The sequence below is a fragment of the Stylophora pistillata genome, chromosome 7 (assembly GCF_964205215.1).
Source record: "Stylophora pistillata chromosome 7, jaStyPist1.2, whole genome shotgun sequence".
Lineage (NCBI taxonomy): Eukaryota > Metazoa > Cnidaria > Anthozoa > Scleractinia > Pocilloporidae > Stylophora > Stylophora pistillata.
In genome coordinates this window covers 33664056-33678216 of record NC_142525.1, presented here as the reverse complement: position 1 = coordinate 33678216, position 14161 = coordinate 33664056, and the positions used below count along the sequence as shown (strand labels likewise).

At 39.4% G+C, this 14161-nt stretch overlaps 2 protein-coding genes and 1 non-coding gene across 4 annotated transcripts in view; 1 reads left to right on the top strand and 2 right to left on the bottom strand.

Moving 5' to 3' along the window:
* LOC111344636 (uncharacterized) overlaps positions 1–1092 on the bottom strand; it is a 6060-nt gene extending 4968 nt beyond the window's left edge. The window contains exon 1 of one of the 2 annotated variants that reach the window (XM_088727497.1): positions 824–1092. In XM_088727497.1, the coding sequence (XP_088583623.1) occupies positions 824–956 (133 nt within the window). In that variant the 5' untranslated portion in view covers positions 957–1092. Of the gene's footprint in view, positions 1–10; positions 615–823 lie in introns of those variants that run through there. The other variant, XM_022951879.2, reaches the window with a different exon arrangement.
* Positions 1093–1157: 65 nt separating this feature from the next.
* Positions 1158–14045, top strand: LOC111344646 (uncharacterized). The gene is made up of 4 exons (XR_015989207.1): positions 1158–1583; positions 2742–2991; positions 10733–10799; positions 11185–14045. It is a non-coding gene; the product is annotated as an uncharacterized LOC111344646 (transcript).
* Positions 6968–8041, bottom strand: LOC148727530 (uncharacterized). The gene has a single exon (XM_088727499.1). The coding sequence runs from the start codon at positions 7670–7672 to the stop codon at positions 7043–7045; it is 630 nt and encodes a 209-aa protein (XP_088583625.1). The 5' UTR covers positions 7673–8041; the 3' UTR covers positions 6968–7042.
* Positions 14046–14161: the final 116 nt, after the last annotated feature.

The window sequence follows — 14161 nt, the reverse complement described above, 5'->3', positions numbered from 1 at the left end:
GAATACTCACCCGTGGCTTTCAATAATGCTTTATAGAGTTTGGCGTAACCAATTCCAGCGTTTTCTTCGTTGATCGAGAGCCGAGATTCGTCTGCATGGACCACGAAAACGGCAAAATCCATCTCTAACAGAGGAATCTTTGTGTCGCAAATTTCAGACATGCTTTTCAATCCAAAATATAACTTTTCAACATCGACCTTCATGTTGTGCTTCTCTTCCATTTCAAACAGAAGTGCTTCTACTTGTTCTAGTTTACATGTTCCGTCACAGTTGAACAAGTAGCCCTTCATTGATTCTCTCTCCATTTTCTCCAGTAGCTTTTAAAAATTCACAAGCGCTTTGGGAGGGAGTTTTGTGTTTTGGAAATAAATGTTTATCACCGTTCCGTGAATCATTGAATCGATCGTTGCAGATCGATTTCTCAGAAGCGTGAAAAATCTTTACCAATCACGAACAATAGCTGTTGTTTTTTATTTTGTCACGTGGCTAAAAAAAACCCTTGAAAATTAAATTGCAAAAATTACCCTAAGATTAAGATAACATATACTAAAATGGGAAAGAGCTAATGATATCTAGCAAAACTAAAATAAATTTCAAATCATCCATGTCACACTATTATTACCATAACTGAAGAGAGTTTGAGGTGATCCATGGTGGCGATCACCCCGTACCAAATAATTAGTATAATCGTTTGTCTCCAACTGTAGTCATTACCCTAAGTCATTTCGGAAGTGAAACCAACGATTTTACATGATATCTTCAATGTTTTATTACAGTTGCATGTCCTTAGACTTTGAGTTGGAGTAAATAACTCTTAACATACCTTGATGATGCTTGATGTTTTTAACTCGAACCCAAATAAAAATAAACCAAATAAAAATAAACCAAATAAAAATAAGCGCTAGTGGCTTCTCAGAAGTATCTCCTCGCGAAAACCAAAACACAACAAGTAGCATTAGATACCGCCAACAGGTTTGCTCTGAGAGACTCGGAGAGATACAAAGTTATATTCCATTCAGGCACACAAGCCTCTAGCTAGCTTCTAAACATTTCTCGACCTTTCTTGTTGTTCTAAATGAGAAGCGCTCGATGGCGAGATGTTAGATGACAAAACCGGAAGTAACGTAGAAATGAAGAAAGTTATTGCGTGACATTTTGAAATTCCGAGAAAGACGAATGAACTTTGTACTAAATGAGACCTTCTCTCCAGCAAATAAAGTTTTGAGGCCAGCGAACGAAGACGCATACAATAAAAGCTCCCTGAAGTAAGAACTGTGGGAGAATGGCGGGCCCAGAAATTTCTATAAAGTTCCATCTTTTTAACTGTGATGACACTTATAAGTTGGACTCAGTAGAAACCCTGTTGCTAAAAATGGCAGACGATCTTAACCTCAAAATATTGGTGGATAAGGGAAACTTTCGCTTACGTGAAATATCGAATGTGTGTGAAAACATCATTCGTCAGCTGCAGATGGATTATGCTGTCCTTGTGGTCCATGCACATGAATCTCGCCTCTCAAGCAACGAAGACAACGCTAGTATTGGCTACGCGAAGGTCTACAGAGCTTTGCTGCGAGCGACTGGTGGGTCCAATGTACACATTAAAATGATTGTCTTAGTATTTGTGTACTGGTAACGTACTTATTAATTTTAGGGGGTAAATTACTTATCTGTTGTTAAAGGTTTACGTGCAAAAGGGATGAAATTCATAAGTCATCGGGCGTAAGGAGGAAGTTTAGATAGCAGTGGCATTAGCGCTTCTTACATAGCCTCATACTCTCGTGCATGTAATCCTGCTGGCTTGGATTTAATTTAAAACAAATTCTTGAAATCCATGTTCTTTCAAACGTGGAGAGACATTTTAAATCCTTGGCCATTACTGATGGTGAATTAACCAGCTTGGAAGTGCTTTGAATTACAACGACTCTAATTTTACACAGCAGTGTACATTTTTTTTTTTTTAGCTTAGGCGAGATGACATATTACTAGATCAAAGTCCATCGTGATGCGTAAGAACATTTGCTCTCTAGAACACCACGGGCCATTAAGACATTGCGAGTCGCTTTTATTTTTTTTTTTTTTCCATGTCGTATGATTCTCGAGAAGAACGTGAGCCATTTTCGTTTTTCCTGTCAGGAATACTTTTCTCTTACCACAATAAAATTAATTAAGCGAGAATAACCACTTTCCGTTGTGACTAGTTATTATTTGAGATTTGGCTCCTTACTATCACGAGTATAATAATTGTTATGACCTCTCCGCTTTTTGCTCTATGCCCCCGGACTTCATACTTTTGAAAGAAAATAAAAGAAATTGTTTAACGTTTAGCGTACTGATCTGTTATGAAAATTTGTGTTATTAAAAGTACAGCGAATGAGTCCTATTCATGAATCTTAATTATCAAGGAATATACGTCTCTAAAATAATTCAAAATAATCTTCCAAACACAGATTCGTTGAGATTTTTAACACGGACTAAAATTAAAGCGGAAGTGTATGAGGGACGTAATGGTACAGTTGTATCTTCTTGCGAGTTTTTGGTTTGTTAATGGACTTCCATGACAGTTGAAGCTCTCGAAAACAAGAAACTTTCTCCCTGTATTGCACACGTCTACAGACGTCAAAAAATTCCTCGAATAATATAGACACCGAGAATAATAACTTGTAACTTGTCAAACAGGCAGTAAAAGCCTGTCCCTTGTGTTAAGGCGTAATATGTAACAGTGTGTCTTGTACTTGAAGGAGACAAAGGATTGATCGTCATCGGTGGCGACGATAGTTTTAGAGACGATGAAAAAGAACAGTTTGTTATCTCACGCTGGGCACGAAGGAAAGTGGCGTCACAGTTTGATGAGGAGTATCTCGATGGAAGAAAATTAAAAGCTTCATTTTTTCTTGGAATGAAGGGCACAGGGAAATTCATGAGGAGGCATTAGAGCAGTACCTCAACCCAAATAAGAAAGGAGAGAAGTTTCAGATTTCAGCTACACTACTAAACAGACACTAATATAGTGAACCATTAGGTTTATTTTGCATGTTTCGGCCGAGCACCAGCGTACAATAATGAAGAAACACATATAGAAAACCGTTGCATTCTCGGTAATCGTTATCAAAGCACACGACAAAAAGACATACCGAGAGCTTAGCAACCACTAGCAAACATCGTGGTTAGAACGGCGGCCAGAAAAAACCTGCCATAAAAAACCCCGTAGGGAAAAAGAGACAGGAAATCTGGGTAGGAACCAGGCCCAAGCTCACGTAACCTTCCTACTAGGCTATATGCATACTTACAAAAAAAATTAATAAACCTAGCAATAGCTGAGAAGGTGTCGGCCTAGAATGATTGCCCAAGTGCAATCACAAGCTTTAATACTCGTATGACTATACCCATAATGCATCTATACTCAAGGGCCCAGGCCCTTGTCCTGTTGCTCTCGTGCCGCAGAAATATTTAATTTCCGGCTTATTCGTTGGCACTCAAACGCCAGAAATTCCATATTTCAGCTACACTACTCAACAGACACTAATATAGTGAACCATTAGGTTTATTTTGCATGTTTCGGCCGAGCACCAGCCGGCGTACAATAATGAAGAAACACATAGAAGCCAAAGAAAGGGCTTGAAGAAGTAGACAATTGCCTAGGAGCTAAAAGCCTGAGGATTTAGAGACTGAAATTCTAGATGCAATATCATCTTCAACATAGCCGTCCTTGGCTGAATCACTCTTCCATCGCCCATGCCTCTGAAAAACGCGATCACCCACTCCACTATTGGCAGCCTTGGAAGCCCCACCTGACCTAAACGAGTGGGTGCCATAAACGGAAGGGTCAGTTACTACACTACGTAAACTCTTTGATAAATGATCTCTGAAGGTAGAATAACTAATTGGCTTGTCTTTGTTAACCATCTTATAAGACGACTTGGTCTTGACCAACTGCCTGAAAATTAACTCATCCGAATGAGGATCAGTGTTCAACCTACTCAAATACTGTTGAAGAATGGAAACTGGACAAGCGCTGCCCCCTGAACTCGCGATAACAGCTTCATCTCCTTGCCTAAGCTGATCAGTTTTACTCTTCTCAACCTTAATTATCATGTGGTCTTCAAGAAACTGAATATGATTTCCTCTTATTCTTGTGACTTCCTCCGACCTAAAACATCCTGCATAACAAAGCACATAAAGACATACATTTCTAAGTTGAAGGGTATTGGACAAATCAGAACCATCGATTATATCCTTGAGAATTTCGATGGAAAGAAGTTCTTTTCTATTACCCCTTTTAGTGCCTAAAATTCTCTTGGCGGCATCCCGCACCCTGTTAACTAAAAGGTTATCCGTTGGGGATACAAGACTCGCTGACTCGAGAGCCCACTGGATACTATAAAAAGCAGTATCAACAGAGGCACTCGATCTGGTGGATTCTAAAACATGTTGTAAATAAACAGCAACGTGCATAGGATTAGCAGGGAAATACGATAGCTTCTGCTTGCGCAAGGCGAATTCCTTCCACTTTCTAAAGGCTCTGTCATACATGTTTACCGTCCCAGGAGCCCTCGCTAACAAAATGGTCGTCTGGAGCCTGGAGCTAAGGGACTGTAAATCTGGATCCTTAAACGAAGTATCTTTCCAGAGGCCCTCTTGGAAAATCTCTATACAGAAAAAGAAAACACAAAACAAAGGAGAAATCAGAAGCAATATGAAATCAATAAATCTGAAAATAAAGCTGCTCCCATTTAATAGAATTCCGAGGAACTCCTGCAAATAATAAACAAATAATGGCAAACGTGAATTCAGACCGTGGAGTAGCAAAAGACTCCAACTAACTGTGTACAAAAGACTCCAACTAACTGTGTACAAAAGACGCTAGCTGTTGCGACTTCTAGAACAACAGCCACTGTCAAGAGTGCAAAATCCTTCTTGATTTCTCCTCTCAGACAACTTGAAACTAATATGCAGTGCGACAACTGCAAAAGACAACTCTTTTGCACCAAACATGTCATTCTTAGCTTTACCTCTCACAAAGAGTTGCTTAAATTTGGGCAGCACAACCCACTCATGAACAAACGAGTTCCAGTGTCTTCCATCATTACACAGTAATATCCAAAAATACGAAGACTTCCACATAGGAATAACAAGTGTACCCTCTGCATTACACAACTTCAAATGATCAACCACTCTCGCAATTTGCGAAATTGGAGGGAGTAACTAATTGTTTTCAAACTCCCAGTCTTGTAAAAAAAACATCCACAGCCTCAGTACCTGGCTGGTAAAATCTGGAATTGAAGCGGGAAAGCTTAGCATTATAACTACATGCGAATCTGTCAATGGTATGCGGTCCCCATCGAACATCCAAAATTTGGAAAACATCATCATTAAATTGGATAATCATCAAAATCAATAATCCCACTTGAATGGTCAGCGAAGGAATTAAAATCCCTGGGAATCCACTTCATCTCGAGTGAAATTCCTTAACTGACGCAAACGTGAAAAATACGAAGCGCTAAACCCTGAAGCTCTGTAACCTTACTGCCAGAATGAACGATGCTAACAACATTCGTGTTATCGGTAAACCATGCAACCTGCTTACCTAAAAGACTAGGAGCAAAACTGATCAAAGCTAACTCTACAGCTTTAAGCTCCCTCCATGTGGAGCTGTTATTGCTTTCAATAGTAGACCAATTTTGTTGAAAAATTTTGCCTTCACTATGAATGAAGGATCCACAAGCGTATTCAGAAGCATTCGAGTAAACTAATTTAGCTGGCTGAGACAAAGCCAGCCAAGGACAACGGCGATTAAGAGAGTCGACATTCTGACTCCAAAACATTAATTCGTTATTAGCCTTCTTAGTCAATTCCACAGTAGAATTCCACGACACTTTCGTATTTACAACAGCATATAATGATCTAGTCATGATTCTTGTCACACTGCCCACACAAGGCGTTAATGATACAATCTGGCCTACAACAGTTGCCAAATTTCTCACATTCACAACCATAGGTCTCCCTTGAGGACAGAATAAATATTCGCCTTCAACTTTGAAATTCTCTGTTCGGTAACAGAAATAAAACCTTGATTAGTGTCCAAGACAGTACCGAGCCAGGTAATAATCTGCACTGGCTCCCATATGGACTTCTCTTCATTAATAACAAAGCCAAATTTTAACAAATCAGCATGAACCGTCAAACTATTAATCTTAGCTTTCATTATGCCAGCGCCACCTCCCAAACCGTCGTCAAGAAAAATTACCATAGGTATGCCCTTACACCTCCTTATTACCTCCATGAGGTAATAACCGGACGTAACAATTTGGTAAACAAATAGGAATCAGATGACAAACCAAAAGGTAATACTGCAAATTGGAAATATTTAAATACTCCGTCGCCGAAATCCCAGGCAAACGCCAAAAACTTTCTGGTCTGGAAAAATTTCTACATGATGATAACCAGACTTAAGATCAAACTTAAACAAATAAAATCCTTTAGACAAAAGCTTGAGAGCCACTTTAAGATCTTCACACTTAAATTTCTGTTTGAAAATATACAGATTAACATGTCTCAAATCTAAAATTTACCTTTTCTTGCCTGAAGACTGAATAGAAACTGAAAGTGGATTAATTATGGCAGGAGGGTAATCGAGAACCTCCACACATCTGTTCCCAAGAACATCAGAAATAGCCTCGGAAACAGACTCTTTTTCCTTCAGGGCTGAACCATTGTTTGGGCAGACTTTGGGGGATGGAAATTCAATGAAAGGAATTTTGTACCCATCACATATAACACTCAAAATAAAGCCTGAAGCACCAACTTTCGCCCATTCTTGATAACACTTTGCTAAATTCACGCGAACCGAGCAAACTTTAGACTGGCATGAATCAAATTCACTCGTTGTCAAAGACTTAACAGTGACAAACAACGGTGAGTAATCTGAATCAATAAGATCGTCCTCAAGACCATTGCCTGCGCCGCCTAAAGAACTAGGAAAAACGTTGCAAAAATTAGAAACAACTACACCTTGATCTTGTTCATCCTCGGGGTCGGCTAGTCATTGACCTGCACGGGACTTGGCAGCTAACAGCGGGCATTGCGCTCTCCAGTGGCCTAGCTTATTACAAGCGAAACAAGATCCCGGCTTCGTTTGATTTCTAAATTGGGCATCGATGGTTGGAATCGGCCTCAAAGCAGAACTGAAATCAGTATTAGAAACAGCCGCGAATGGTTCGCTTTTAGGAAACTCCCGTCTTGAAGCAGTCATTCTTGACTTGGCTTTCTGTGAAATCTGCCTGGTTCTCGCTCTCGCTTCTGCTCTAATAATCTTCTTTTCATCGTCGGAATCGTCGGCAAGATCGTTCTTTTTATATTCTTGTATTACCATCCGGCCATAATCTGATTTGTCCGCTAAAAGGATATGTTTCTGCCTTTCCGCTAACAAGTTCTCACCTTTCTCTAGCGACTCTTTGACCTTGTCCAGGTTTTGCGTAGAACACGAAGATTTCGCCTCATCTAGAACGTTCGTCAGTTTCGAGTTGAATCTGTACTGATCTTCATTGGCCTTCTTCTTGAATCGGCGGGGTTCTTCGAACTTCAATTTCTTAATTTCACGAAGATGCGAGTCAGCAGTGTCAGAGTTAGCCCTCTTAATGTCGGAAAGGGAACTGTCGAGGATTGACCTCATTGAGCCGAGAAGAGTCTCGTTGTTCTTAGTTATAGCGGCATTGACGATTTGCTCAACCTGAGATTGTTCCTTCGCGAATAAACTTAGCAATAGCTGAGGTGTCGGCCTAGAATGATTGCCCACGTGCAATCACAAGCTTTAATACTCGTATCACTATACCCATAATGCATCTCTACTCAAGGGCCCAGGCCCTTGTCCTGTTGCTCTCGTGCCGCAGAAATATTTAATTTCCGGCTTATTCGTTGGCACTCAAACGCCAGAAATTCTATTATGTGCCAAAATTAACACCTGCTGTTTCTGAAACCACTGATAGTTTAAAGGAGGTATGGTCTAGGCTTAATTTCTACTAATTTGCAAACTGCAACATTTTGTTCTCGGCGGGAGAACGTTTTTTGTGAGGTAAATTGTAAGTTGTCATTTTCAGACTTTTTCAGTTAAGCATTTTGTTTTTTTAAGCCTTGCCTTTTGCGCCTACGTGTTGTTTTAGTAGATTTATGGTTTTCATCTTGTATTTTTGGTGTGTACTTGAACTAGGCTCAGTTCGCGGATTTCCTTATTACCGTGTTAGACATTGTAATCGCTTGTTTTGGTCGGTAATAATTAGTTTCATATGTGGTCGTGTTTGCGTTGGTAAAGCTGACCTTGAGTTTTATCCACAGTAAAGTCCCTGTTTGCGTGCGCCATTCTTGTGCGCAGCTCCACTGTTAGCGTTTAATTGGTTCCTTGGCGCTCGCCGAGTACTTCGGTGACGGCCACCCAGTTTCCCCCCTTTCGCAAAATGAACGGATACACTATAGAAACTCTCACAGTCAGCTAACCCAAACATGTCTACTGTTTTCCTACTACGTCGGTACTTCTCGCTAGAGCATAGAGAGAGAGGGAGAAAAGAAGCATCGTTGTAGTAGAAGTCAACTCCTTTAATTTGGAAGAGAATTAAAAAAGTACAGAGTCCTACTACCCCTGGTTAATTTGGCTGAGCGGGCTGTGTCGGTTACGGTCAAACTAAGTGAGGCGTACCCCTCAAGATTACATTAATGAATAGATCATTTGGATATTGAACCCGCCAGTCGTTTCAAGAATGCAATAATGAATTGATAATTTGATTATTGAACCCGCTAGCCGTTTCACGAATGCAAAAATGGATTGATTATTTGAATATTGAACCCGAAAGCAGTATTCGTTTTGAAAAGGCGCGGATCATTGTTCAAATTAGAAGTCCATTTCTGAAGTCCAATAAGATTGTTCTATTTGACGAGGAATCCTGAAAATGAACAAACTGCACTGTAAAAACACTGCGAAAACAGTCGATCACAAATATTAACGAAACAAAAAAAGTCTTGCGATGGGCTCGCTCGTAAATTATTTTTTTCGACGATGAATACACACAAGAATTTCTACAAGTTCGTCAAGATGTAAATAGGCGAAAAAAGCTCTCGATAATATTCCATTTTCAACATTTAGAAGAAGCTCTACATAACACTCGAACTCGCCTTTCCCGCCATGTCTGACGCCATGTTGAAATAGTTCCGATCCATCATCACGTGTTCGCAAAATCCAATCAGAAATGGACTTCTGATTTGAACAATGATCCGCGCCTTTTCAAAACGAATACTGCTTTCGGGTTCAATATTCAAATAATCAATCCATTATTGCATTCTTGAAACGGTTATCGGGTTCCATGTTCAAATATTCAATTCGTCATTGTGCTCCTGAAACGATTAGCGGGTTCAATATTCAAATAATCAAATCATTAATGTAATCCTGAGGGGTACGCTTCACTTAGTTTGACTGTAAGGATAGTACAAACGATTCATTTAGCCTAAGTCGAATTCGATTTCTTTGTTCCGGATTATTTTCGTTACGGATGTGGTTACGTTGTTGCCTATTTTCTATTGGTTAGTAATCAGATACTTTAGTGTCTCCACGCGAGTATAAAAGGCTCGTTTAGCGTCCCTTTAGCCAGTGTGTGATTGTATTTCGCCTTGTCCATTTGTCTATTCGTTCGATTCGTCGTTTTTTGGTTCCTAACCTTTGGCACAAGCGGGACCGATATGTCAGTAATTTTGTTAGTTTACTCTTTTGTTTAGTTTTCTTATTTTGGGTGGTAGCACCCTAACGTACAGAGTCGTACAGTAGTACAATTTATTGTTTTTAATCTAAAAGGGAGTGGATTAAAGAATGAGACGCTAAGCTAGGAACGCCCACATTGTTAATCTTGTGATCGATTTTTAAATCTCGAGTTATTTTGATGTAGATTATTATGATTTTCGTGAATTCCTGTTGATTATTGTTATTTTTGATCGCGTTATCGACGGAGGCAGGTTAATTGCTTTAAGCGTTTTTGATCGTGAGTTACGTAACATTTCAAATAAATTGATAGGAATTCGTTGCATTGTTTTTTCAGTTTACAATCGTGATCGTGTATCGTCTTCCGTGGTTCGTGTATCGTTGATCACCAATAAATCACCGTTGACCGTCAACCTTGGTTTTCTGTGGTTATTGGTACTTGAAGTACGAAACGACCCATAAGATAGTCCCGTTTATACTTACCATTAGCGCGCCTTAGCGACACCCCTCGAAGTTTCGATCTCGTTTGTCGCAAGCGTCACAAGTTGTACATCCCAATATGTTGTTAGTAAAGTACTCGAAGCAAATCCATTTAGTTAAAGCTAAGTATTTTGCCGTATCTATGATGAGGATATTTTATGTGTCAAATCTAGCAAAAAAAAAAATCAATCTCAACTGCTACCAATTCTTCCTATCAAGAGGCACACGCATAGTAGAACCATCAGACTTACTTCCTTCCCTTTCATTATTATCATGCGAACGGCGAATTCGATACCCAGATATCTTAATTGCTTTAATCTATATTTGGTTCTTTTGTTTGGTTTTTATTTCTTTGCCTTTTTTGTGTTTGTTTCATCAATATCAGCTTCTCAACTGGGCAATCAGCTTTCTCTATCTTTTCGTCTGCATTATTCCTCTTCTTTCCTTTTTATCTTCATTTTATTTCTTTCTTATTTATTCACCGTTCTCTTCATTCTTTTTGTAACACTGTAGGGGATCGATGATGATAAGGAACCCCATCAAGATAGATACTGCCGATTTCAAGAAATAGAAGAAAGAGGTAAGTGCAAAAGAATCGAGTTTTGTGGTAAATTTTTTTCTGAGTGGATCAGCCAACGGTTCAAAAGTACTCGTGCTGTCAAAGTTTATTAATAGAGATGTTTATACTCTTTCAAACTGGTTCAGAGATTTTAAGTTTCCTCTCATTTTTCAACACCAAGAATAGTCATTTTGAACGCAAGTATCAGCGTCAGATAAACGAACAAACTCGTTTTTCCAATTTCATTATAACTTTCTTTTTTACTTAAAGTGGTTCATACACGCAAACGTTTGCTATAAACCAAGTTACAAGTCCTAGTATGGTGCTTACCGTTAAGACCTGCAGGTAATTTCCTAAAGAATTAATAGCTCCTAACCAACTTTTTTTTTAAAAAAAAAAAACTTAGGGCTCAGAAGACGAGGACCTGTTGATGCCCCACCGTGCTATCTGGAAGGTACCGTTCTGCTGGACACCATGATGCGATTTGGAAGAATCTCTTATGAAGAAGAGGATGTGAAGGTCTGGGATCGCAGATGGCAGCCGTCTGAAACAGTTGTTCGCCACCTGTCGAAGGATTGGATGTTAAGACCTTGCGAATGTTAGATTTGTTGCTACAGCTAACGATGGAGTATCTTCCAGTGTGCGACCTCAGAATATTTTCCTTGGTAGTAGTATATGTTACTCACTATAGCTCACCTCATATTTAGGTGTATATGTGCGCTTATATTGGTACTATAGTGGGTATAGCTCACCTCAATATATAAGCGAATGTATTCGCTTATATTGGTACTATAGTGGGTATAGCTCACCTCAATATATAAGCGAATGTATTCGCTTATATTGGTACTATAGTGGGTATAGCTCACCTCAATATATAAGCGAATGTATTCGCTTATATTGGTACTATAGTGGGTATAGCTCACCTCAATATATAAGCGAATGTATTCGCTTATATTGGTACTATAGTGGGTATAGCTCACCTCAATATATAAGCGAATGTATTCGCTTATATTGGTACTATAGTGGGTATAGCTCACCTCAATATATAAGCGCTTATATTGGTACTGTAGTGGGTATAGCTCACCTCAATATTTAACCTAACTCAATACCCATAAGGTAACGTGTCTATTCCGGACTCGGTCTTCACCATTACCCGCTTATCGTAGCACAGTTGGAAGTCTTTCTCTTGGTATCAGTTGACTATCCGTTTCGTTGCCGGATCACGAGTTATCGCTTGTTCATTTACAATAGTAATTCGGCGTTTTTGTCCTTCAATAATCTGCTTCATAGTCTTTTCATTGATGTATTGGCTGTTCTCATGATTAAGGGTGAAGCCCTTGACTTTACACACCATTTTACCATCACTTGTTGTGTAGCTGTATGACTTTGGGCCGGATCCCTACCAATCTGTAATGTGATGCCCATCTAACTCATCAGTCGCATCACCAAGACCATCTCCCGTTTTCATCTTCTGCTCACCATCCTTTTCAACATACCATACGCTGTCAGTATCAAAACCGAGAACCTGCTCTCTGAGAGGTTTAAAAATTCTCTATACATCATCATCCTTGCATGGCTTGTCGTAAACGCCGCAATAAAGATGTTTGTATCTCTACTATTATCGACGAACTGATCTTTCAAGATGTAATTCATCTCAACCATCTCCCCATTTATAAACTGAATGTTCAGATCATTGTTACTATCATCGAGTAGAATTCTGTAGAATTCTGCAGACTCAGTGACATACACAGTCTTCTTCATATTATTTCTAAACGCCTACATATACTCAGAGTACTCCGTCCAGGGGGTGTGGAGATGAATGATTTAACCACTATCTATATCTCACTGATACGATCTGTTCTTGAATATTGCTGTGTAATATGGCACCACGCCCTCCCATCCTACCTTTCACAAGAGCTAGAACGAATACAGAAGCGTGTTCTTAAAATCATAGTATCTACTTTATCTTACCCAGAAGCTCTGCAATTCCTTAATTTAAGAACATTAGTTGAAAGACGTAGTGAACTTTGTGTTAAAACTCTTGAAAATATCTCAAGAGGAGGGCCACTTTTTAAACGTCTCCCGAAAGAAAGAAAGCAAGTGCATCAGTATCAATTGAGGAACGCTAGCAATTCTTCAGTGACTAAATGCAGGACCGAAAGACTGCGCCGCAGTTTTTTCCCAAGGACTATTTTAGCCTTCAACAAATAAGAGTTTCTTTTTATATATATTTGCATACCCACATAGTTAAATGTTAATTATTAATTAATTATCTTATTTCTAAACCCATTGTAGCCTAGTCCCTATCCACGCATGTAATTTTATATATTTGTTAAATTGTAACCACATTGTAATTCAGATTTTCTGTGAAAATGTGAGATATAAACTTATCTACCTACCTACCTATAAAGTTGTATACATTCACTTCTTTTGGCTTGAATGTCCAAAAAGCGTACGAATTTGTGTATTCCCTTTCTTCAGGATTCGAACGAGCAGTCGTCATTTGCCTATATTTATGATAGCCGTAGAGTTCGATTCGCCCGAGGCTTACCTGTATTCCAATTATGTGTCGTAGAATAAACATCTGCCTTGCAAATGCTACAAATGTCTGATATCTCACAACACTTTTCGGGGGACTTTGGCCGGACTGCATCAGCAGTTTACAAACAATGGAAGAAAACCTCCCCCCAATTCCCAGTAAACAGGCCAGACCACATCACAGTAATCTCGTGAGTGGGTTCTTTAACGTTCCCTGCCTAACCAAATGAACAAATTAATAGATGCAGGAGACGGGACCGACGGTTTATTCGTCCTTATCGGAGAAGACTAGAATTTCTATCCATTTTTTGATATTATAGAAAGGTAGCGCGTTCTCCTCAGTTATTTTAAGACCTTGAGTGTTGGTCCGGCCGGGGCTCAAACCATCGACCTCGACCTCCCGCACAACAGTCCAGCGCTCTAACCAATTGAGCTAATCGGGAGGTGAAGAGCCATGTACGATGAACACATTGTCAATAAACTACTATAAATTTTACTTTTTTATCGTTAGCTGATTTTTTAACGATGGGTGCCTTGGTAACAAGATTTTTAGCATTTTGTATTAAAAATCTTTTGCATGGTATCACGGTTTAGATTAGTTTAGATCGTATTCCTTTTCCCAAGTTTTGTTTGTAGATCTCAGTCATAGGTTCCGAAATCCTAATTTTCCAGTGAAGAAACAAACACTAAAGTATGAAATAATGGGAAAATGAAAAGGAACGTGAACACTGTCGAAATGTCTCAAGGTTTGTTTTAGAGTAAAGTCCATCCAACTTCTCCCCCTGCTCCCACCCCCCCTCCCTTTCCCTCTCCGCTACTGTAAATGAATGCTTCCCAGTAAATCC

Excerpts from the sequence above, each read along its gene's own strand:
- LOC148727530 (XM_088727499.1), bottom strand. The coding sequence starts at position 7,672 with ATGAGGTCAATCCTCGACAGTTCCCTTTCCGACATTAAGAGGGCTAAC.